This window comes from Coffea arabica, chromosome 3e (assembly GCF_036785885.1).
Source record: "Coffea arabica cultivar ET-39 chromosome 3e, Coffea Arabica ET-39 HiFi, whole genome shotgun sequence".
In the NCBI taxonomy this organism is placed as follows: Eukaryota; Viridiplantae; Streptophyta; class Magnoliopsida; order Gentianales; family Rubiaceae; genus Coffea; species Coffea arabica.
Genome location: NC_092315.1, coordinates 40919835 through 40945075, shown reverse-complemented (window position 1 = coordinate 40945075; position 25241 = coordinate 40919835). Strand labels below are relative to the sequence as shown.

General features: G+C 39.6%; 1 protein-coding gene across 1 annotated transcript; it reads left to right on the top strand.

Annotated features, from left to right (window-relative positions):
- The first annotated feature begins 11274 nt into the window (after positions 1–11274).
- Positions 11275–16644, top strand: LOC140038504 (uncharacterized). The gene is made up of 4 exons (XM_072083880.1): positions 11275–11575; positions 14871–15822; positions 15930–16319; positions 16464–16644. The coding sequence occupies exons 1-4, from the start codon at positions 11275–11277 to the stop codon at positions 16642–16644; spliced, it is 1824 nt and encodes a 607-aa protein (XP_071939981.1).
- Positions 16645–25241: the final 8597 nt, after the last annotated feature.

Genomic DNA, 25241 nt, shown 5'->3' with positions numbered 1-25241 from the left:
AATAACTACACCAACAAGTATCTCCAAACTCTTGGAGAATATCTCTTAAACCAACCTATTCCCAAAATTCCTTCTATAACCACTTCTTCATCAAACCCAATTTTCAAACCTCATGAAATACCAACCAAATTTCAAAAAGAACTCCAAAACAAACCCTTAACCCTATTAGAAAAACGAATAGTCAAATAACCAAGGTTCTGCAAGTGTTAGTCAAACAGCTTGTACCATTACCAAAGAAGAACCTCAAGAGTCTTTGACCTTAAACAAATTACATCAACCTTCTTCTTCATAAAACCAGATTACCAACTGGAAAAATCCACAAAAACTATACTATTCCAGAGCCATTTATCCAGATATCCTTCTTGAAGAAAAACCCAACATCCTGCAAAATTTATATAATGCTAACAACATATATGAATGGAGCATATATGGGATTTCTGAATACAATATTCTCACAATTCTTTAGCAAATGACAATGGTGGCAACAGCCTATCGGACATCACATGGCTGTACTGACCAATTAACTGCTCATATTCTTATTACAGGTTTTACAGGACAACTTAAGGGTTGGTGGGATGAACATCTTACCACAGAAGACAAAGACAACATTTTTAATGCAATTAAAGTGGCTACCAATGGTGAACCTATTCTTCGAGATGGAGACACCATCTCAGATGCGGTGGCAACATTAATATTCACTATTGCAAAGACATTCGTCGGTGATCCAGGGAAATTCAGGGAAAAATCATCGGAGCTACTAAACAATCTCAAATGCAAGAGTCTTTCAGACTTTCGATGGTATAAAGATACATTCTTAACCAGGATATACTCCAGGACGGATGGTAACAAGGCCTATTGGAAAGAAAAATTCCTTGATGGTCTTCCAAAATCATTACGAGACCTTGTTCGATAAGAATTAAGGATTCAATACAATGAAACTGTACCATGGGAAGAAATAACCTATGGACAGTTAACCAGTCAAATTCAACAAGTGGCACTCAAAGTGTGCAGACAAAACAAGATGCTCAGACAACTAGCAAAGGATCGAGCCCAAAGGAGAAAAGATCTTGGATTCTTTTGTGAACAGTTTGGGTTACCCAGTTGCTACAAAAAACCTCACAAACGGCCCAAGCCCACAAAACATTTTGAAAAACCACCTATATACAAAAAGAAATATCAGCCCAAACAACCTCTACCCATACAGTCTCCGCCCACACAGTCTCCTCAAATAACAAACTCTTCTCCAGTTTGCTACAAATGCCATAAACCCGGGCATATAGCTCGATATTGCAAACTCAACCAAAGGATTAATACTTTGGGACAAGATGACCAAGTCAAAATTCAAATATCAAACCTTCTAATTGATTCAGAAACTGATTCTGAAAAAGAAGAAGATTATCTCAATCAATTGAAAGATGATATTTCAACATCTACTTCCTCACAAACCACCAGTGACAAAGAAGGAGAAGGCCCTACCATCAATGTCTTAACAAAAAACCAAAACCTTCTTCTTGACATCATTGAAGATACTCCTGAAATAGAGAAGAGACAACTCTATTTAGACAAATTCAAAGAATCCTTGAATCAAGCCACAAATTCTTCAAATCCCTTAGCCAGAGACCCTAGAATTCTTAAAACCTATAATCTCACAGATATTCTTGATAGGTTTCCCTCCAAACCTGTTAAACCTTTGACCCTACAACACCATTCTAACACCAATTCTTCAAAGCTACTTCTCTCTCTAGCTTGAAGAATCCTCCTCCCTCTCTCTACAAACAAGTTTCTTAGTTTTTATATTTTAGTTTTTAGATCAAACAAAGGAGCAAGCCCTTGTGCGAGCTTCATATCTGTAAGCTTTCTTTTCTTTTACTTCTTGTATTCTAATTCAATCAAATGGTTGGCTGAGCCACCTACATTCATATTCATTTACTTGTTTTTATTTGTTTTGATTATACTAACCATACATGGCTGGTTATACCGCCTGAGCTAACTTACTAACCTTTACATTTTATTTACATTCTATTTATACATGGCTGGTTCAACCGCCTATACTAACTAGTGGCAGTCCGGTTGTGACCCACTTCCTAACTTTTATGCTTTCCTCCTCTTAATTCTTTACTTGTTCCTGGTTTAAGGGGCTAACCCCTCGTCCCGTCTGGTATCAGAGCCAGAGGGGGAAGTGGGGAGATGGCTATCTTTATTTACTTATTATGATGTTAGTAGTGTAGATCTACAAGTTTATATCTTTCTGATGAGAATTATTAACTTTGTGATTACCATCTTTCTTTATTTATGCTACTGATAGTGTAGATCTACAAGTTTAGATCTGATTAGATGAGACTGGTTAAATTCGTGATTACTATCTAATGTATTCAAACTATATTATAATTTTGGTAGTCTAAATTTCACGACTTTGGATCTAATTAAAGGACATGGAACCAGTAAGTGCTAGCATCCGATTCAGGTAAGGCCATGGGATTTGGCTCTGTAAGGGTGTTAAGGTTCTTGGGACGTACTCCAGGACGGGGAAGTGTCAAGAGGTCACATCTAGGGAAAATGAGTTTTTACTATCAATTTTATGATTTTGTTTGAAAATATAGTCGTCATGCATAGTTAATCCTTCTCAAAAGATTTAGATCTATTCTCGTAGATTTATTTTTACTATCTTTAATATGATGGAAATATGGTCGTCATGTATAGTTAATTCTTCTCAAAATGTTAGATATTTTCTGGTAAATTTTCACACTATCCTTTATAATCTGATTAAGAAAAATGGTTTATCCTCCATGGATCCCGAAAGATTCTGTGCCAAAGGGAAGAGGATTATAAGTTTTCAAAATCATTTAAGTGTTTATTTATTTTCTTGTTTTAATTTTCAATGACTTCTCCAGTTAAAGCATATTTCATAAATTCTAGTTATTCTTCAAACAATAAATCTTTGAATAAACTTCAAACTAGAATTGCTCAAATTGAGCAGTCAATTCTTATACAAAGAAAACTAGAAAACAACCATTCTGAATTCCAGATTAATGAACAACACATTAGATTTGAATTCTTTGCAAACCACAACCATTTTAAAAGAAAACAATTTTTTGACAAATATAAGGGAGAAGCCCGAAAAAATATTCAAGAAAACTTTTATGACTTTTTGACAAAAACAAAACAAAATATTCATTTCCTTGACTGGTATGAGTCTCAAACAACTAAAGAGTCTGCACCAAAACTCAAAAATCCAGTTCAAAACATTTCAAAACCTGCATCCTCTATGTCAAAACCTCAGGATTCTACTTTAGATCCCGTAAATCCAATTCAAACTAAGCCAAAAGTCATAGATCTATCTCAAACAGATTCTACGCAAGAACCTTTAGATCTATCCATAGATCTGCTTCAAACAACCCAGACACTACAATCCTCTCATAAACTCTCAAAATCCATAGATCCAATAAAATCAAACTATATAAACCCAGCAGATATAGATCTACCAGATTCTCCCGTAGATCTATTAAACCCAATAGTTTTACCAAACCAAGAGTCTGTTGAAACTTCCAAACTTTTGATTTCCGGACAATCAATTGATAATTCTGTTAATTATACTAGTATTAATATTAGAAAAGACATAGGAAATTCCTTAGACATAGGATATTCCTCAATAAATGTCTTAACTAAGAATCAACCTAGTACTAAACCTATAACTATTAAAGATCTTCAAACAGAAATTGTCTCTCAAAAAGGAAGTTAAAACAATTGAGAAAACAGCTACTAAAGAAGAAAATAATCCTTCTCAGTCAAACATAATAACTTACAAAAAATATTTTATTTTTATAAGACTAGTTATTGATAACAATTATGCTGCAGAGACAGAAGCCTTATTTGACACAGGGGCTGATCTTGGCTGTATTCAGGAAGGTCTCATCCCAACAAAATTCTTTGAAAAAACAAAACAAGGCCTTAGAGGAGCCAATGGTTCCCAATTAAACATTCAGTTCAAACTCTCAAACGTCCAAGTCCAATTTTCTTCTGTATCCATTAAAGAAACATTCCTCTTAGCAAATGACCTAACCAACAATGTTATTCTTGGAACAACCTTTGTCACCAAACTTATCCCTTATTTGACTACTAATGAGGGAATCATACCCCAAAATTATGGGCAAAATGCTCTTTTACCCTTTTCTAGAAAATCAGTTCAAAAAACATTAAATTATTTATCCCTCAAGCATAACCAAATCAATTTCCTAAAAGAGGAAATTATTTACAAAAGGATAGATGAGCAACTTAAGAGGTCAGATATTCAGCAAAAAATCCAGAAGTTGCAAACAAAAATCCAAGGGAAAGTTTGTGCAGAAATACCAACTGCATTTTAGGCAAGGAAACAACATACTGTACACCTTCCTTATGAACCTGACTTTGAAGAAAAAGATATTCCAACAAAAGGCAGGTCTATACAGATGAATCAAGAACTACTCCAACATTGTCAAAAGGAGATTAATGATCTTCTTTCAAAAGGCATTATTAGTCCGAGTCAATCTCCATGGAGCTGTCCAACATTCTATGTCAACAAACAATCGGAGATTGAAAGAGGAGTTCCTAGGCTTGTAATCAATTACAAAGCCCTGAATAAAGTTCTTCGATGGATCAAATATCCCATACCAAACAAGAAGGATCTACTTCAGAGACTTTATTCTGCCAAAATATTCTCAAAGTTTGATATGAAGTCAGGATTTTGGCAAATTCATATTCATATCTCAGACAGATACAAAACAGCATTCACTGTGCCAATTGGACATTACGAATGGAACGTGATGCCATTTGGACTTAAAAATGCTCCCTCTGAATTCCAAAGGATTATGAATGAAATATTCAGTCCTTATTCCTCTTTCATCATCGTCTATATTGATGATGTTCTAGTATTCTCAGAAAAAATTGAACAACATTTCAAACATCTAAATACCTTCCTGTATATTACCCAGAAAAATGGTCTGGTTGTCTCTCAAAAGAAAATCAGCCTTTTCCAAACTAAGATTAGATTTCTTGGACATCATATTCATCAAGGAACCATCACTCCTATAAATAGGTCAATCCAATTTGCTGACAAATTTCCTGACCAAATTCTTGACAAACAACAGCTTCAGAGATTTTTAGGATATTTAAACTATGTCTCAGATTTCATTCCAAACCTTAGTAATCTGGTCAAACCTTTATATGACAGATTAAAAACCACTCCACCTTTATGGACAGATATACATACAGAAACAGTTAGAAAAATCAAAACTGAGGTCAAAGCCATCCCTTGTCTTGTTCTTCCGGACCCAACAGCTCAAAAAGTTGTGGAAACGGATGCTTCTGATCTAGGCTATGGTGGCATTCTTAAACAAACAAAAAATAGTAAAGAGCAAATTATTGCCTTTGCTTCCAAACATTGGAACAATTCTCAACAAAACTTGTAGACACCAAATTTTTGGTGTAATTTCATTTTTAGTTTTTTATTTGTCGTGTTCATTTTTAGTTTTTAGTTTCCAGTTTTATTTTTATTTTTAAGTTTTATCATAGAATTTGTTGAAAAAGAAAAAAAGAAAAAAAGAAAAAGCATTCAAAAAAAAATATATGTTTTAGTCATTTTGTTTTTATTCAATGCTTTCTTGAAAAGAAAAATGAAAATGAAAAATCATAAAAAGGGAGAAAAGAGAAAATTAAAGGAAAAGAGGAAAAAGAAGAAAAATTCAAAAAATAGGCTTTAGTTAGATTGGAAAAATGAAAAAAAGAGAAAAAGGAAAATTTATTCACAAAAATATGTTTATTTCTTTAAATTCATTCTTTGGGCACTTTAGTTTTTTTATTAAGTTATTTTGAGAAAAAGAAAATGATGAAAAATGCAAAATTGAAAAATTAAAAATGGCCATTGTTGTTAGTTTTTTGTTTAAAATTATTTTTTGTTTTGTTATTATTATTACCTGGTTTGTGTAATTTTGTTATTATTATTATTCATATTTTATTTTATCATTTCTGTAATTATCAAGTTGTGTTAAAAAAAAAAAAAAAATATATCTTGTCGCGGCATGCACGCTGCAATTTTTTGCAGCGTGCAAAGGACAACCTCAAGAGACAATTGGAGGGTTGGATTTCACAGGGGTAACAAGCCCCTCATCCTCATCGTTGAGATGAGGGTTTAGGAGATTGGGAAGTGGATATAAAAGGTAAGAGAAGGCTCAGCCGTGGCGGGGTTTTTTCGGTGAGCAAGAGAGGATAGAGTGAAACAGCGAAAGCAAAACTAAAAGTGAGAGCTGGGGTTTGGGCCTAAGAAATCTAGAAAAACAGAAGAAAAGGGGGGTTCGGCTAGATAGAAAAGAGAGGCAAGAACGGAGGACAAGAAAGCAAGAGAGTAGATTGAGAGATAGCAAGTAAGAGAGAGCAAAGGAAACTGCAAAGGAGTTCTCGGCTGTGTGAGTGAAAAAACCAGCGAAGGAACAAGCTTGGGTCAACAATAGGCGGCTGAAATTATCTCCCAGGCCAATAGATTGAAGCTTGAAGTAACGGGTTCTGCATCACTGGAAATCGCTGCAGCATAATTTCTGGGTTCGTTGATTACGCTAGCATCCTCAGGTAAATCCATCCTTTCCTTTAGTTAGTCTTGTATCATTTCCCTGAAGCTTCAAGCTTAGTAGACCAGAGATTCTGGACTCATGCGTTGTGGATTTGGTTGCTAGAAAGATGCTATTTTTGTGCGGTCCCTGTCATTGGACAGTCTAAAGCTGTTGCCTTTTGCTGCTATTGTTTGTATCATGGGTTGTTTGCTCACTTAAATGCTTGTAGAATCTGGCTAGCAGGCTGCATGTTCTTGGTTATTGTTCAATGATTGTGCTTATGTTGCAATCTGGTAATGCACGGTCCGAAGTTTACTGCCGAAAATAGCCAAAGTTTGCATCTTTTGCTTCTGATTTTTTTTGTGGGGGAGGAAGGCAGTGATTGAACTTATGATTTCGCTGTTTAATCTAAAGTAGATTGGGTTGGAGTTCTGGGATATTGAGTAAGGCATTTCCAGGTTTCTTTGGGTCATGTAAATGCTTGTAAACATGCTGGATTTGCAAAGGAAAAGCTGCGGAAATTCTTGTTGTTCTTCAAAATCAATGTGTTTTCAGATCATGTCGTTCCATTTTGTTGTTTGAAAGCTGGTTAGATATTCCCCTACATTTGTTTCAAGTCTTTGTATGTTAGGTGTGAATGATGGAAAATGCGTTTGAGTTGTTTTTATGAATGTTTTCTCGGCTGAGTGGGTAAGAAAATTGCAGCAGCTTTTGAACGTCAAATGTTTGCATGCTTTTCCAGATTTTTACATAATATTTTGCTAAGTTTCTTAGCCTGTTCAGATGCTGAAGTTTTTGATTTAATTGCTTTGTTTAGAGCTGTGATGTTGGAGTTGAAAATATGTAATCAAAGTCGTGTGTTCGAATTGGAAAACTTGAATTATGAAAATGCAGCAAGCCTGCACTTTCGGTTGGCTGAAGTTTTTTTTGCATTGTTGAAGTGAGTGATTTGTTGGCCATTGTGATTAGAATATCGTGTGTATGCATGCATTGAGGAAGAGCCATGCTTTGTAGCAGAGTTCAGTTGAATGTTTGGGGGCTGAAATGTTTAAATTATGTTTGAATGCTTGCTGGAAGCATAGACAATCAGGTTACATAACCATCTTTGCATGAATGTTTTGTCCAGATTTCCTTTGCATCAGCTCCTTTGCTGTTTCTTGCTTGTTTGGAGTTTCAATTTACGTAGTCTGTTTGTTTAGTTTAAGGTTGTGATGATAGTTTGAAAACTATCCAATCAAAGTTGTGCTCAAAATCTGGTTTTTGAACAAACGAAAATGCAGCAGGTTTTGTTGTATTAGTTTCATCCGTAAGCTTGCATGAAGCATTTCCAAAGTTTGCATGCTTTTCTTCTATGTCTTTGTATGTTTGATGCCCATTTTATGCTTGGTTGTCTAGTTTAAAGTTTTGGAGGTTTATATCAAGAAAGTTTTAGTTAAGGAATATGGTTGAACTTGAATTTGATGTTCCAAGATGAAAAATGCATCAGGAAATCCTTCTACGTGATTGCATGGGTTTTGCATGAAAATACTTTTGAATTTTGCACATTGATCCTTCAAGTTTCCCCTTATCTTGCTGTGGCCCAATTATGTGTTTGTTCTTACAATTAGGTCCTAAAACACTTGCACTTTAACCCCCTAAATTCCCCTTTGTCTTGTTATGGTCCAATTAGTTGAATAATTTAATCACTTTTGTCATTCTAGAATCTTAATTGCTTTTGGTTTGCTTTGACATGATTTTGGGTAAGACGTTTAGTGAGTTTTAGGATGCATTTTGAGGTTCAATAAGTTTTAATAGAATTTTTAGCTTGGATTTGTGTTCTAATCACATTTTTGCATTTGATTTTTATGGGTCTCATCTTAAGTCATCAATTTTGGTATTTTATTTTACTCTCTTTCAAAAATTTTCAGTCCTTCTAATTAAGTCCCTCTTGCATTAATTGCTTTGTACATGGTTGGTTTGTCTATGTAAATACTTTAGTTGACTCAATTTAGTGTTTAACTTTCATTTTTCATATTTAATTTTTGTTTCATGTGATTATTTGATAATTTAAGTGGTACCTTGACCTTTTTATTATTTTGGAGGGTAAGTTAGTAATTTCACTACGTTAGGGCGTCGCTTCAAGGGAGGTACACTCTATCCTTCATTTGCACTTCATTTGACCCTACGTGCTCCTACGTGTTATGTGAATATGCATGCCTACTCCGCTTTCCTTACCTCCTTGCATGCATTTACTTGCTTTTACTTTTATTTAAGTTTTATGGGGTATGTGTACACCTCTTGGCTTGTAATAGATAGGGCTCGGAGAGCATCTGGTCCATTTCCCTTTCCCCTTTATGCTTTTATGGGGTATGTGTACACCTCTTGGCTTGTAATAGATAGGGCTCGGAGAGCATCTGGTCCATTTCCCTTTCCCCTTTATGCTTTTATGGGGTATGTGTACACCTCTTGGCTTGTAATAGATAGGGCTCGGAGAGCATCTGGTCCATTTCCCCTTCCCCTTGGTTGCTTGCTTTTGTTGCTACATGTTTAATTGCTTTAGTAGGCTCTTGCATCTAGTCGAGCATGCTAAGTGCTACGTGTTACGTGTTTACGAGTGTTTTGGCATGTCTACTTGCTTTTATAGCCATGAATGAATGGAATGGATGAATGTACGTCACCACACTAGTCCAACGCTAGTTGTGGCTTCTTTTATCGTTTCCACTAGTCTAATGCTAGTAGGAATTCATAGAAAGGGCTAGTCCAACGCTAGACCCAATAGGATTTTTCCTTTGTTTTTCATTAGTACATTATTTGCCTGTTCACTACATATCATGCATTTTTCCTTAGTTTTATCATCTGGCATGCTCCTCGATTCCCCTTTTCCCTCACTTTAGGTCTTGCATCTCATGCTAGTTAGGGTACATTTGCCTGGAGAGTCCCCTTAAATATGGGATATAGACGAGTGTGGCTTTTTCTAAAGCCTTAGCACGCTTGTATCCTCTCTATAAAAGGGCAAATTGAGTCACGATTTAGGTCTCCCCGTACCCGATATGCATGAATTCCCTAGGCTCATGCATTCTCAATCCACTCTATCATCACACTTTCACTTTTGTCTCATTTGCACACATGCACCTTTTTATCACTTTCACTTGCACACGAACACTTTTTTATCTTCACTTGCACACAAACACTTTTATCTTCACTTGCACACGAACAATTTTATCTTCACTCGCACACGAGTACTTTCATCTTCATTTGCACACCGACACTTTCGCACTTTTCTTTAAATTGCATACACGCATTTTTGCCCACTAGCACTTGGAGTATATTTTATACATTCAAGGACATTTTCTTTGCACACTTCCACTTACACTATTGTTTTTATTACTTTTTCACACAAACGCACATTTTTCATGGCATGCATTCATCCACTCATTTTTCACGTCATTTAGGTTTAGGTGTGACCTCTCCAAAGGATCATTATTGGGCTTCACAATTAATGTGATTGGCATCACTCAACCTTTGAAGAGAAATTTCCCCCATGTCCCCCTAGGTCTAGGTTTGTGCATTCATATAGACATATCCAACACGCGATACATACCTTGGGTAGAAAATTAGGGAAAATTGGTTTAAGTCACGCAACTAGCCTTGGCTAGGTCGAAGGGGTGCCTTGGATTTTTATCCTTGCCTTCCCCTTCGTCAAATGTGACCCCCGATCCCTCTTTTGGTTACGTAGACCCAAAAGTTCTCTAAAAGGGTTTATTTACTTTTTCATTCAAAAACAAAAATCATTTTTGGGTGACTTGGTACACCCTAACTCCATACCAAGTGGCGACTCCATTTTTGGATACAAAAAACCCTTTTTGAACTTTATATGGCCAAACCGTCGCATTATCAAGTCCCATGGCCTTTATTTTCATTTTGCACACGTTCACACACACTACACACTCACATCTCAAACCACACTACACACACATCACACATCATCATTCAAAAAGTGGGGCGCGACAAAACTATTCTACTATTAAAAAAGAGATTTTAGCAATAGTTTTATGTATTACAAAATTTCAAGCTGAACTACTAAACTAGAAGTTTTTACTTCGGGTCGATTGTAAATCAGCTAAAGATGTTTTACAAAAAGATGTTAAAAATCTTGCCTCTAAACAAATATTTGCAAGATGGCAAGCAATTTTATCAATCTTTGATTTTGACATTGAATACATTAAAGGGTCTTCAAATTCTATTCCTGATTACTTAACTCGTGAATTCTTGCAGGGAAGATAAGATGCCCAAGAAAAAGACACAATAGGAGAAATCCTCTGACAAACCAAATCCTTCTTCTCAGACAACAAAACAGGACTCTTCGAGTTCTTCTGGCTCATCCCAAACAAAAAAGAGGTTATCCTCCTCTTTAACACCAAACAGATTTCAAACTCTTTCCTCACCCAAACCAATATCCATAGCCACTCCAAAAACATGGACTGATATAACCGAAGAAGAAGATGAAAAACAATTATACTTTGAACGCCTCAAACAATGGGCTGAATCACATGGATATCAGCCTGAACTACCAGAATACCCAATTTGGGATACACCAAGCCATGTTAAACTGATCTTGGATCAAAAAACTAAGCCCAAAGCTATAGAACAAAATACCAAACCTATTACTATCCAAACATCTAAGACCTTGGCCAACTATGAATCAAAACCAAACAAAATGTCATGCCCTTATGTCAAGAACAGTACCCACATTCCTGTAGTTCAAACTGAACCAGATTATTGGCATGAAAATCCAAACACATTAGCCCAAGCTATTCTTCCAAACACTTACAATTTTATACCTCAAACTCTCACCAAGACGCTTGAATATTACAAGCTCATTCTTACAGATTCAAAATCCTTGATTCTTAAACCTCATGAAACAGAGTTAAGAGACAAGGATGGAAACCCTACTAGAAAATATATTAATTCTCATTCCAGTACTCAAATTCTAAAGGTTATTAAACCATCAGAATGGGGTACTAACCTAAGCAAACCCAAACCTTTTACTACCTCTTTCAATCCCCCAGGATATACTTATTGGGATTATAGAGAAGCTTGGTTTTATGCATTCACCTTTCAGAATGAACTGAACCAACATTCTTATCTTTTCTATTTTTTGAAAACAAACAAATATAGTTTTCCAGCATGGTTCGTAGCATGGTGGAAAGAACTTGGACCAAATCTGGAAATTCTTCCTTCAGATATCCAACAAAGCTACAAACAATTCAAAGAAAGGTTTGAACCCCCAAACAAATACATACCAATCAGCTTACACTTCTTTTCCATATTTTCAGTAGCATGGGTCTACCAGTGGAAATATGAATACCTCCAACAAACATAGCTCCCGCCATTATTGATCCAACAAGGATATTCAAAATGGTGGTCAACATTCAATAGAAATTTCATTCAACCAGCAAACATCCAGGTATGGTTCCAGAAGAATCCACGCTCAATCAAACTTGGAGATAGTCAAACAAGTCAGTTTTTACAACAAAAGTCTATTTCGGCAGCAAAACTGGCATCAATTACTGACAAGCAAGAGTATGTCAAACAACTTAAAGATATACTTCAACAACTGGATCAATCAAAAGATACTCCAAACGAAGAGAAGGCCTCTAGCTCTGGAATAAAACTTGATAAGTATGAAGGCCCAGAAAATGAAGATGATTGCTATGAAATTTTTTCACAAATTCCATAAAAGACATTTTTTCACTGTAGCACCAGAAAGCACTCCGGCAAGTTACTGTGCAAACACGGCAACAAAAGACAAACGTCGCACTGTAGCGGTACTGTAGCGACACTGTAGCAAACCACTGTAGTGGGTACTGTAATACTACGAAAATTTTGCTATAAATACCCCTCAAACCCAACACATTCCACACACCATTCTACACCATTCTAACACCATTTCTTCAAGACTACTTCTCTCTCTAGCTTGAAGAATCCTCCTCCCTCTCTCTACAAGCAAGTTCTTAGTTTTATATTTTAGTTTTTAGGATCAAACAAAGGAGCTGGCACAAGCTTCATATCTTTGTAAGTTCTCTTTTCTTTTCTTTTGTATTCTTATATTCAATCAAATGGTTGGCTGAGCCACCTACATTCATATTCATTTACTTGTTTTATTTGTTTTGATTATACTAACCATACATGGCTGGTTATACCGCCTGATCTAACACCCTAACTTGTTCTTACATTTTATTTATATTCTGTTTATACATGACTGGTTCAACCGCCCATACTAACTAGTGGCAGTCCGGCTGCGACCCACTTCCTAACTTTTACGCTTTCCTCCTCTTAATTCTTTTGATAGGGTGTATTTTAGTGGGGTATTTTGGGCATTATTGCACAACTAGTTGATTAAATATTTTCATTAAGTGGGTGGATTTTGCTGATATTTTGTTTTGGTGCTAACTGCAGGAATTGGTACAAAAAAAGTGCTTGAAATCGAAATTTAGAAGATTCGTCGCACGGGAGCCAATTCAAGTACATGGGGCCCGCTTGAGAAGCTGAAGAAATCCAATTGTAATAGATTTTATTTTTATTTTTTTGAGGGAGTTTTGTTTTAATTTTGGGAAAAAGAAAAAAACACAACAATTGGGAGAGGGAAAAATCCCTTCCCAAAAACTTCGGCCGACAACAGAGGCGAGTAGTAGTTTGTCGCCAGGCTTAGGTTTTCGGGGAGGCTATGCTCTTAAAAGAGGGATTGGCCGCAGCTTTGAGGAGAGTTTTTGGCAGAGACAAGAGCCACCATTCTTGACTTCTGTTTTTTACTTTCCATCTTTTATGGATTTTGAAAATTTCAATTCTAAGTTTGGTTGATCGGAATTGGAAGAACAAAAGAAGCAATTGAAACCTTTCTCTCATATGTCTTTTACTTAGCAATCAGAAAGAAAGCAACGAAGGCCGCAATTGTTGACCTTGTATTCTGGCTCTTCTATCTTGGGTGAATCGATTGAAGGAAAAAAAACCAAACAAAGCAATCTCTCATATGTTGTTTTTGTGAGGAAAGAAAGGAAGCAAAAAGGAGCCGCAATTGTGGACCTTTGGAAATGCTTTTCATTCTGGCTTTGACCGAAGGAAATTGAAAGCCGTGGAAATCAATTGAAAGCAGCGATAATCAATTGTTTTTTTCTTTCTTCGGTTGACCGAAGTGAACGAGGGTCAATTTCTTCCGTTTGCTTTGGTTAAAGAATCGACGGTTTCCTCCAGTTTTGCCCGCATGGCCTGTACTCTAATTATGGGGAACTAAATCCCCAATTCTAATCAAGGGGACAACTTACGATTTGGTTCGGCAATTACTGAGAGATCGAATTTATTTTAACTATTTTCTCCATTTATTAATATTCATATGTTTCCCACTTTTAATTGTTATAGCTCTTGTGTATGATTGATTAGTGCGCAATAATTAATTGTTCATATAGGCTATTTCTGCTAAATAGGGGTAATTGAATCCGTAATTGTTCGTTATCTCTATCTCAATAGCAACTGGCGTAATTGGGTTTATGTCAGGGGAACATATGATCTAACTTAAACGAACCCTCGTAGCGTGTTTGTTGGTTAGGATTGGGTCTTTCTAATTATTAATGCAATCTAGAAATTAAATCCTACGGTTGTACCTAGAGTTATTTTTGGGTTAGAGAAATAGCTAACGGTCGTACCTTAGCTATCGAGAAATTAAGGAAGGGTTGGTTGTTTATCGTGTGCATGACAACTATAACTAGTCTATTACTAAATGGTGGAATTATCTGTGAATCGATGATCAGTGCATGAACCATTTCTGAAGTATACCCTTGGCTAGAGCTTCTCTTAATTATTTCTTTGAGTTAATTATTCTCTGCATTTAATTTGTTTAATTGGCATTTAATCTCAAAAACCCCCCCTCATTAATCTTGACTTGAAAAGAAATAAATTTTCTCTCCAGTCCCTGAGGAGACGACCCTACTTACCACTGTCTACTAGTTAGTGAGTTCAGTTAAATAATTAATTCAGGTATATCGGATTAAGCAAACTCTTCCGGAACAGGGTGAATCAAGTAACCCATTGCACACCTAGAGTCCCTGCTCCAGTACTAGAATTGATTATTTACTGTTTCAGGTGGTAGTTAGGTTTTATTTATTATTATTGCACAGGTTCGGCACCTGTCAATTTTTGGCGCCGTTGCCGGGGACTGGCGTCTAAATTATTTGTTTCTTTTTTAATTCAATTTTTATTTTGTTTCATTTTATTTTTCTTGGTATTTTTGCTAGTTTATGCCCCATTTTTCTCGCACAGGTGAATTGGTATACGATCTTGAGGTTGAGAAGGCAGCGCGTAGGCGAAAGCAAGAAATCAAGAGACGAAAAGAAGGGCACTTATCTACTGAAAAAAAGTCAGCAGAAGACGAATTTAGCATGGCCAACACCCAGACATTAAGGGAGCTGACTGCCCCGGAGTTGACTCACCAGCCCTTGTGCATCACATTCCCCACTTTGGCTGAAAACACCGCCTTCGAGCTGAAGTCGGGGTTGATTCACCTCCTACCTTCGTTCCACGGTCTGTCTGGGGAAGAACCCCACAAACATGTCAAGAAATTCGAGATAGTTTGCTCTAGCATGAAACCTCCTGGGGTCACTGAGGAGCAAATAAGACTTAGAGCTTTCCCCTTCTCTCTCAAGGATGCAGCGAAGGATTGGCTATACTACTTCCCCGCTGGTAGTATCACCACGTGGGCGCAATTGAAAAAGAAATTTCTAGAGAAATTCTTCCCCGCATCCCGGGCTGTGAGTTTGACAAAGGAAATATGCAGCATCAAACAGTACTCTGAGGAGTCCTTATACGACTATTGGGAAAGGTTCAACAAGTTGTGCACTAGATGCCCGCAGCATCAAATTAGTGAGCAACTGTTGATCCAGTACTTCTATGAAGGGCTTCAGTCAACTGACAGGAGTATCATTGACGCTGCGAGTGGAGGAGCCCTGGCGAACAAGACACCGAAGGAGGCGTGGGAGCTTATTGAAGCCATGGCAGAGAACTCTCAGCAGTTTGGCTACCGTGAGAGTAACCCCACTCGTAGGATCAACGAGGTAGAGACGTCATCCATTCAGCAGCAATTGTCAGAGTTGACGTCCGCTGTTAGGCAATTAGCCATGGGGAACACACCACGAGCGAAGGTGTGTGGAATCTGCACTAGCATGGACCACTGCACGGACACGTGCCCCTTTTGCAAGAGGACGGGGCGGAACAGGTAAACATGGCCGGATGCGTGCCCGCGCCCCGCAGGTAGTATGACCCGTACTCCAATACATACAATCCAGGCTGGAGGGACCATCCCAACCTCAGTTATGGGAACAGGCTACCGAATTCACTCTCAAATCGTCCACCAGGGTTTCAGCAACCATGGCAGCAAAAGCCTCAACCTTCGTCCGCCAATTCAGGTAGCTCTCTGGAGGATATTGTCAAGAGTCTGGCCATGACTACTACTCAGCTCCAGCAGGAGACCAGGTCATTGACCACGAATATGGCCCAACTCCGGCAAGAAACTAGAGCCTTAACTATGAGCACCACTCAGTTCCAGCAGGACACCAGAGCAGGCATGAAAAATATGGATGCTCGAATAAGCCAATTGGCAACTGCCATCAATCGCCTGGAGTCCCACGCCCACGGAAAATTGCCATCTCAAACCGAGATAAATCCCAAGAATGTAAGTGCCATGACACTGAGGAGTGGCAAGGAACTGGAAGGGCCTAAAGTGAAAAATTCAAAAAGTAGAAGTGAGGAGGAGATAGAAAAGAAAATTGAAGAGGAAGGACGTATTCGCGAGGATCCTAAGGTAACCGTCACTTCTCCACCCACTATTAAATCTAACTTACCCCCCTTTCCTTGCAGGTTAGAGAAGACAAAGAAAGTAGAGAAGGAAAAAGAGCTTTTGGATGTATTCCGAAAAGTGGAGATTAACATTCCCTTACTGGATGCAATCAAGCAGATACCTAAGTATGCCAGGTTTTTGAAGGATTTGTGCACCCACAAGAGGAAGTTGAGGGGTGATGAAAGAGTGGCGGTGGGATAAAATGTATCAGTTATGCTCCATAGGAAACTCCCACCAAAATGTGGGGACTCAGGTATGTTCACCATTCCCTGCAAGATAGGAGGTACCCTAATTAGGAAAGCGATGTTGGATTTGGGGGCATCAATTAATGTTATGCCTAAGACAATTTACGCCTCTCTTAATCTTGGCCCATTAAAAGGTACAGGTATTATAATCCAACTAGCAGACCGTACAAATGCTTATCCAGAAGGGTTAGTTGAAAATATTTTGGTACAGGTCAATGAGTTAGTCTTTCCTGCAGATTTCTATGTCTTAGATATGGGAGATGAAAGGGCACTAAATCCTTCACCTATTTTGTTAGGTAGGCCATTTCTAAGCACTGCTAGGACGAAAATAGATGTAAATGAGGGTACATTGTCAATGGAGTTTGATGGAGAAATTATAAATTTTAATATCTTTGATGCGATGAAGTACCCGGATGAGGCTAACTCCGTTTTTGCTTCAAGTGTTGTTGAGCCCCTTGCACAGGAAATGTTTGAATTGGATGGGGACGATGCACTGGAGGTGGTATTGGCCAAACATCTTGAGTTGGGAGCAACTCCTGATGTAGAATTGAGTGAGGAGTTATACCGTGCAGTTGAAGCACTGCATTCGCTTCCACCAATTACTCCAAGGTATGAGCTTACTTCTCTCTTTGTACCAGAAATTCAGACGAAATTGTTGCCTTCTATTGTGCAGGTACCTGAGTTGGAACTCAAGCCTCTCTCAAAGCATTTGAAGTATGCTTTTCTCGGGGATAATGAGACGCTACCAGTTATCATATCTGCTCACCTGTCACCATGACAAGAAGACAACCTTATTTGTCTTCTTCGAGACCATAAGGAAGCGATTGGGTGGAGCGTAGCAGACATCAAGGGAATTAGCCCCTCCTTGTGCATGCATAGGATCCGGCTTGAGGATGATGCAAAGCCGGTTAGGCAAGCGCAACGGAGATTGAACCCACTAATGATGGAAGTGGTGAAGAAGGAGATACTTAAACTCCTAGAAGTGGGAATCATCTTCGCCATCTCAGATAGTCCTTGGGTGAGCCCAGTGCAAGTAGTCTCGAAAAAGGCGGGAGTAACCGTTGAAGAGAACCAGGAGGGCGAGATGGCCCCAGTGAGGAAACCCACAGGATGGCGTCAATGCATTGACTACCGACGTCTGAATGCCGTGCCGAAGAAGGACCACTTCCCTCTACCTTTTATTGATCAGATGATAGAGAGGTTGGCTGGTCGTGTCTATTACTGCTTTCTGGACGGTTTCTCAGGTTATTTTCAGATCGCGATAGCACCAGAGGATCAGGAGAAAACTACCTTCACCTGCCCCTTTGGTACATTTGCCTACCGGAGGATGCCCTTCGGCCTTTGCAATGCTCCAGCGACTTTTCAAAGGTGCATGGTAAGTATCTTTTCCGAATATGTAGAAAAGATTATTGAGGTGTTTATGGATGATTTTAGTGTATATGGAGATAGTTTAGATGAATGCCTGGATAATTTAGCTTTAATTTTGAAGAGATGCATTGAGACGAATTTAGTTCTAAATTGAGAAAAATGTCATTTCATGGTGGATCATAGCATTGTTTTAGGGCATGTAGTTTCGGCCAGGGGTATAGAAGTGGATAAAGCAAAGGTCGATATTATTTCTGCTTTGCCTTACCCCGTAAGTGTACGGGAGGTGCGTTCCTTTTTGGGTCATGCAGGGTTCTACAGGAGATTCATCAAAGATTTCTCCAAAATTGGAGCGCTCCTGTTCAAACTGTTGCAGAAGGATGTAGCATTTGACTTCACCGAGGAGTGCAAGGTGGCATTTAACAGGTTGAGGGAGTCATTGACATCGCCACCTGTTATCCAACCTCCAGACTGGAGCCTCCCATTTGAGATAATGTGTGACGCGAGTGACTATGCAGTGGGAGCGGTGCTGGGGCAACGGATTGGCAGAGCTGCACATGCAATCTACTATGCATCAAAAGCGTTGAATGGAGCTCAACTCAACTACTCTACAACAGAGAAAGAACTGCTGGCTGTGGTTTTTGCATTAGAAAAATTTAGACCTTATTTGTTAGGTGCAAAAGTAACAGTTTTCTCTGATCATGCAGCCTTGAGGTACTTGATGACGAAGAAGGATGCTAAACCAAGGCTCATCAGATGGATCCTGCTCCTTCAAGAGTTCAACTTGGACATTAAAGATAAAAGTGGGGCAGGAAACTTAGTTGCTGATCACTTGAGCCGCCTGCTTGTACATAAGGAGGAGCAACCATTGAGGGAGTCATTCCCAGAGGAACAACTTCTTGCCGTTGATTCGCCTACACCCTGGTATGCTGATATAGTGAATTTCCTAGTGACTAATCAATTGCTTGCAGGGTGGCCAAAGGCTAAGAGGGACAAGTTGAAGAGTGATGCCAAGTATTACATTTGGGACGACCCCTACCTGTGGAGGCATTGCTCGGACCAGATACTAAGAAGATGTGTACGTGCAGGTGAATTCCACTCCATTTTGAATTTCTGTCATTCGTTTGCATGTGGAGGGCATTTCGGGCCCAAGCGAACAGCTCGCAAGGTTTTAGAGAGTGGTTTTTACTGGCCTACCCTTTTTAAAGATTCATACTTATTCTGTAAATCCTGTGATAGGTGTCAAAGGGTGGGAAATATTTTTCGTAAGGACCAAATGCTTCAAACCCCCATGTTGTTTGTTGAAATTTTTGATGTTTGGGGAATAGATTTTATGGGTCCTTTTCCATCATCTTTTGGTTTCTTATATATCTTGCTCGCGGTAGATTATGTCTCTAAATAGGTGGAAGCCAAAGCCACCCGTACTAACGATTCTAGAGTGGTTGCAGAGTTCTTAAAATCTAATATCTTTGTCCACTTTGGAATGCCAAGAGCTGTGGTAAGTGATAGAGGGACACATTTCTGTAACAAGACTATCACTGCCTTGTTCCAAAAATACGGCGTGCTCCATAAGGTATCCACACCGTATCACCCGCAGGCAAACGGTCAAGCTGAAGTGTCAAACAGGGAAATCAAATCAATCTTGGAGAAGATGGTGCGCCCAGATAGGAAGGATTGGAGTTTAAAGTTAGAAGATGCACTATGGGCGTACCGCACCGCGTATAAGACGCCGATCGGGATGTCCCCGTACAGACTTGTCTTTGGTAAGGCTTGTCATCTGCCCGTAGAGTTCGAACACAAGGCGTTTTGGGCAGTGAAGCAGTGTAACATGGGATTAGACGAAGCAGGGGTTCAACGGAAATTGCAGCTACAGGAGTTGGAGAAGATAAGGAATGAAGCATATGAGAATGCCACGATCTATAAGGAAAAGAGTAAAATCTTTCATGATCAGCAAGTCTCAAGGAAATCTTTTGCAGTGGGGTAAAAAGTCCTCTTATATCACTCGAGGCTTAAACTCTTTCCTGGTAAGTTACGTTCTCGTTGGATTGGTCCATTTGTTGTTTCTAAGGTGTTTCATTATGGTGCAGTGGAGATCCAAAGTTTAAAAACGGAGAAGAAGTTCGTGGTGAATGGCCATCGTCTCAAGCCTTATTATGAAGGATTCTCTGTTGAAGAAGTAGAAGTTGTACACCTCCAGGATCCACTTTATTTTGCTTGAGGGCTTCGGCCATGTCTAGCCAAAGACATTAAAGAATGGCGCTACTTGGGAGGTAACCCAAGACTATTTGTTTCAGTTTTCGTACATTTTTGAAGTTTTAGTTGGGAGTTAGTGTCATTTAATCGTTTGCTGTTTGGTGGCAGGGAGTTGGCAGTTAGACGTGCTCACGTCTAAGGAACGGAGTTGGAAGGCGACGGCCAGAGGACTCTGTAGCAGTTAAGCGTGCCCACGCCAGGTGGTAACATTTAAGGGAAGAAAATTTTCATCCGCGGACAGAAGACTCTGTAACAGTTAGGCGTGCCCACGCTAAGTGGTCACGTTACAGGATCAAAAAATTTTAGAAGGATGGTAGAAAAGACTAGAGGGCAGTTAGGCATGCCCACGCCTAAGACAGGGGCCCCTTAGACAAAAAAAAAAAAAAAAAAGGGGCGAAAAGACCAATTTGCCCTTGAAAAAAAAAGAAGAAAAAAACCAAATTCAAGGGCCCGTAGCCCTATTTCTCCTCTTCCTTTCTTTTCTTTTTCTTTCTTCTTCTTTCTTCTTCCTTTTCTTTCTTTTTCTCTTTCTTCTTCCTTCTTCTTGCTGTCCACCGCCACCCATCGCGTCTCTGCCCAGCCGCGCCTCGCCACCTGCAGCTCGCGCACGCGCCTGCGCGCGACCAGGACAGCCTTTGTCCACCAACTCCATCACGCGGCCTTTGTGTGGGGACCACTATCGAGCAGCTGCCATCAGCAGCCTCTACGCACCACGCCGCCTGCACCAGAGCGCGGTCAGCGCCCACTCAACCCTAGCGCGCACTCCGTGCGCGTGCGACTAGAGCAGCGAGCAGCAGCTGCAGTCGCGGACCGCATCCGCGCGCGCACGCAGCTCGCTCCCTTGCGTTCTGCGCGATCTCCAAGCCAGCCCTTCGTTACCCTACTCCACTTCGCGCGCCATCCTCCAGTGGCGACCTGTGCAGCCCAGCAGACGCAGCTCCAGCAAGCAGCTCGCGCGACATCCGTGCCCAACACCAGTCCAAGCCCACGCGTGTTGCTTTCCTCCACCACAATGCCGCCTCTGTTCTCCGCTCCGGTGATGTCTTCTTTAATTTTCTGTCCTTAAGTAGCTGAGGCCAGATTACTAGTTCTTTATTAGTTGATGCCAGAATTTCAATTTCTTAGCTGAGGCTAGAGTTTTGATTTACTAGCTGAGGACAGAAATTTTGTGCTTGTTTGGGTGCTGCAATATGTCTTGGTTGATTGCTGATTATTTGTCAAATTTTGTGCTCAACCAGTGATGTCTGGGGGAAGTTTTTACTCTGGTTACATGTTTAATTAGTTTTTGGGGGAAATTTTGTTGCGTTTATCTAATTAGTTGATTTTGGGTTGAATTGATAGTATTTTGGAAAAATTTCACTGTTTACAGGGTTAATTAGTTTCTGGGGTGAGTTGATTACCCTTTTCTGCACTTGTCTGTGATTGGGAGCTATGACTGGGGATCCCTTGCTTTGTTGGCTATTTGTTGATCACTTGTGAACACCCATTAACTTGCCTTTGCCCTGTCCTCTGACCACAAATGACTAAACCAAAAACCAAAAGCAAGAACAAGTCATCTACCTCCACCTCTCAGCCTACGGTCCCCTTGAGTGGACCTGCCCCATCGACTGGTCCGGGAGGGCCTCGGACCCGCCTTGGGCGGAATAGGGAAGTTCATATCTCCTCTCCGGCCCACTTTGGCGGCAATTTGACCTTCACCCGGGCTGCCGAGAAGGAGCGGTACGCCTCGGCTTGCACAAGGAAGATAATTCCTTGTAAATACATCCACGGCCCTACACTTGATCTCCTGAATCTTAGGGATGAGGTCACAAAGCACTTAGCTGACATTGGTTGGAGCCGCTATGCTACTATCATTCTACCTGCTTTTACTGAACTGGCGTGGGAATTTTATGCTACTTTTGAATTCAATATCCCTGATGAATTCTCCGTTACAACTCCTGGGGTAGTGAGGTTTAGGTTAATGGGTAAAGAGTTCAACCAATCTATCACTGAATTTAATTTGGCCCTTGGGTTCATTGATATTCCCTACTCCCAGAGTGAGGAATATATGCACAGTGTGTGCGAGTACACGGAGCCATTTTTCTTTCATAACATTGGTTATTGGAGAGAATTGTCGGTTGACCGGCACAACTATGACCCCAGCCAGTCTAAGGCATCTTACCTTAAGAGCGCCGCCTACCGGTATTTACATAGATTTATGGCTTACAGTTTCTCGGGTAGAAAGGATAGTTCGGGTACGTTGACCAAACCCGAATTCTTTTTCATTTGGTGCATGGTTGCTCGTCAAAAGGTCAATATGGGTTGCTGGTTTGCCCTCCACCTTCGAACTGTTTTAAGTAAGAAAAATAAGCCATTAATCTTAGGGTCATTTATCACTCAATTGGCGGTAAATCTTGGGGTTTTGGACTTGAATAATCATAATTTGCATCGTGCTTGTACTATGGAACCCCTCGATTTAGTTTGTTTGCAGAAAATGGGTCTTGTGCAATAGGTCAATGGCGTTTTCCAGTTTGCCCCCCGGGGCCAATCTCTGTTCCTCCGAAGCGCAGAGCTTCCAAATCCACCGGCCCGGAGGCCGGTGGTCCTTCCACGGATGCCCCCGAACCGTCTTTTTCGGCACCTCCTCCGTCTTCCTCCGCCGATAGCCAGTTAACCGCCCTTCGATTCCAAATGCAGCACATGGACACTCGCATAGAGCGGATGAAGCGTCAAATGGCCGGAATGGCCCAGAATTTAGCACAGTACCTCCACCACGTGGGCTTCCGCCCACCGTGCCCTCCACAGCCTTAGTTCACCTCTGCCCTCCTCCGTATTGAGGGAAGTGCTGTTGCCCCAATCACTTTATTTTCATCTTTATCGGCTTCCATTGAGGACAATGAAAGGTTTAGGTGTGGGGGAGGGTTAATTATGCAGTAGTTGGGCTTTGAGTTGTTTTATGTGCATTTTCCTTGCCTTAGTAGCTCTCTTCTTTAAACTGTGATGAATGCAATTGAGGTATGAGTATAAGTAGCAAGTTCATGCCATGGGGTGTTCTACTTTCCTTGATATTGAATTAATTGATGAATATGCTGAACTTGACATCAATTTGATCACTTGTGCAATTTTTGAGCCTAATTTTTCGTTTGTTAAGTGATTAGTGCACATGGTTTGTCATTCTAGAACTTGCTCGGTTATGCATGTCAAGACCACATTTAAATGAGTTTAATGCATTGAAATGATAGGGCACCGAGGATTGAGCCATTTTGGACTTTCTTAAAAAAAAAAAAAAAAAAAACCCAACCCTTATGCTCATTTACCATTAGGGAGCCAAGTTGAGCCTTAACCCTTATTCTTTGCTTGAGACCCTAGTTTCAGCTGTAAAATCTCTTTTTAGACTATCTTTTTGAACCCCGTGTGAAGAAGTGCTTTGATTTCAGTACATAAAAATTTGGAGTATTATTTGAGAGGCAATATACATATCTATGGAAAGAAAAAAAAAGAGAGAAAAAGAAAAAAAAGGTGAACAGAAGACAAAGTGCAAGAAATCAACGAGTAAAGTTGACTTTTATGGTGCTGGTTAAAAGAAAAAAAAAAAGAAAAAAAAGGGGAAAAGAAAAAAAACAAAAAAGAAAAAAAAGTGAAAAAAAGGAAATAAAGAAGAGAGGAAGTAGATGAATGAAAAGAGGAGAAAGAAAAAAATCGAAGGCTGTAGCAAGTGCCGATCTACTTCACTTGTGTGATGGTCGAGAATGCCTTGAAGTTTCAAAGGTGCAAAAATCTGTGTAATGAATTTCTGAGCACTTTCTTTATACTTTTACACCCTTTTGAATCCTTTCTATCCTACCTTCTCGCCCCAGCCCCACTACAACCTTGCAAAGTCCCTTGACTGCTGCATTTAAATTCATAAGTAAGTGGTGGCGATATGATATATGAGCAAGCTTATGGGAGTGTCATTCTACTATGTTGATTTGAGAGCTATCTGATATACATATCCTATACACTTGGAGTGAATGAGTGCACTTAAAACTGCGAGAATTGTTGATTTGGTATATTCTGATTTCGATGAGGTTATTGGGGAATTTGGAATGTCATTCGTGGTATGAACTGCTGTGAATTGCTTAGTATCTCGATTGTACTTCTGAGTTAATTATGCTTGAGGGCAAGCATGGTTTAGGTGTGGGGGAGATTGATAGAGTGTATTTTAGCGGGGTATTTTGGGCATTATTGCACAACTAGTTGATTAAATATTTTCATTAAGTGGGTGGATTCTGCTGATATTTTGTTTTGGTGCTAACTGCAGGAATTGGTACAAAAAAAGTGCTTGGAATCGAAATTTAGAAGATTCGTCGCACGGGAGCCACTTCAAGTACGTGGGGCCCGCTTGAGAAGCTGAAGAAATCCAATTGTAATAGATTTTATTTTTATTTTTTTGAGGGAGTCTTGTTTTAATTTTGGGAAAAAGAAAAAACACAACAATTGGGAGAGGGAAAAATCCCTTCCCAAAAACTTCGGCCGACAACAGAGGCGAGTAGTAGTTTGTCGCCAGGCTTAGGTTTTCGGGGAGGCTATGCTCTTAAAAGAGGGATTGGCCGCAGCTTTGAGGAGAGTTTTTGGCAGAGACAAGAGCCACCATTCTTGACTTCTGTATTTTACTTTCCATCTTTTGTGGACTTTGAAAATTTCAATTCTAAGTTTGGTTGACCGGAATTGGAAGAACAAATGAAGCAATTGAAACCTTTCTCTCGTATGTCTTTTACTTAGCAATCAGAAAGAAAGCAACGAAGGCCGCAATTGGTGAATCGATTGAAGAAAAAAAAACCAAACAAAGTAATCTCTCGTATGTTGTTTTTGTGAGGAAAGAAAGGAAGCAAAAAGGAGCCGCAATTGTGGACCTTTGGAAATGCTTTTCATTCTGGCTTTGACCGAAGGAAATTGAAAGCCGTGGAAATCAATTGA

Excerpts from the sequence above, each read along its gene's own strand:
- LOC140038504 (XM_072083880.1), top strand. The coding sequence starts at position 11,275 with ATGTCATGCCCTTATGTCAAGAACAGTACCCACATTCCTGTAGTTCAA. Across the intron at positions 15,823-15,929 it reads AAGAGGACGGGGCGGAACAG|GCTACCGAATTCACTCTCAA; the intron begins GTAAACATGGCC and ends TTATGGGAACAG. Across the intron at positions 16,320-16,463 it reads AGTGGCAAGGAACTGGAAGG|GTTAGAGAAGACAAAGAAAG; the intron begins GCCTAAAGTGAA and ends CTTTCCTTGCAG.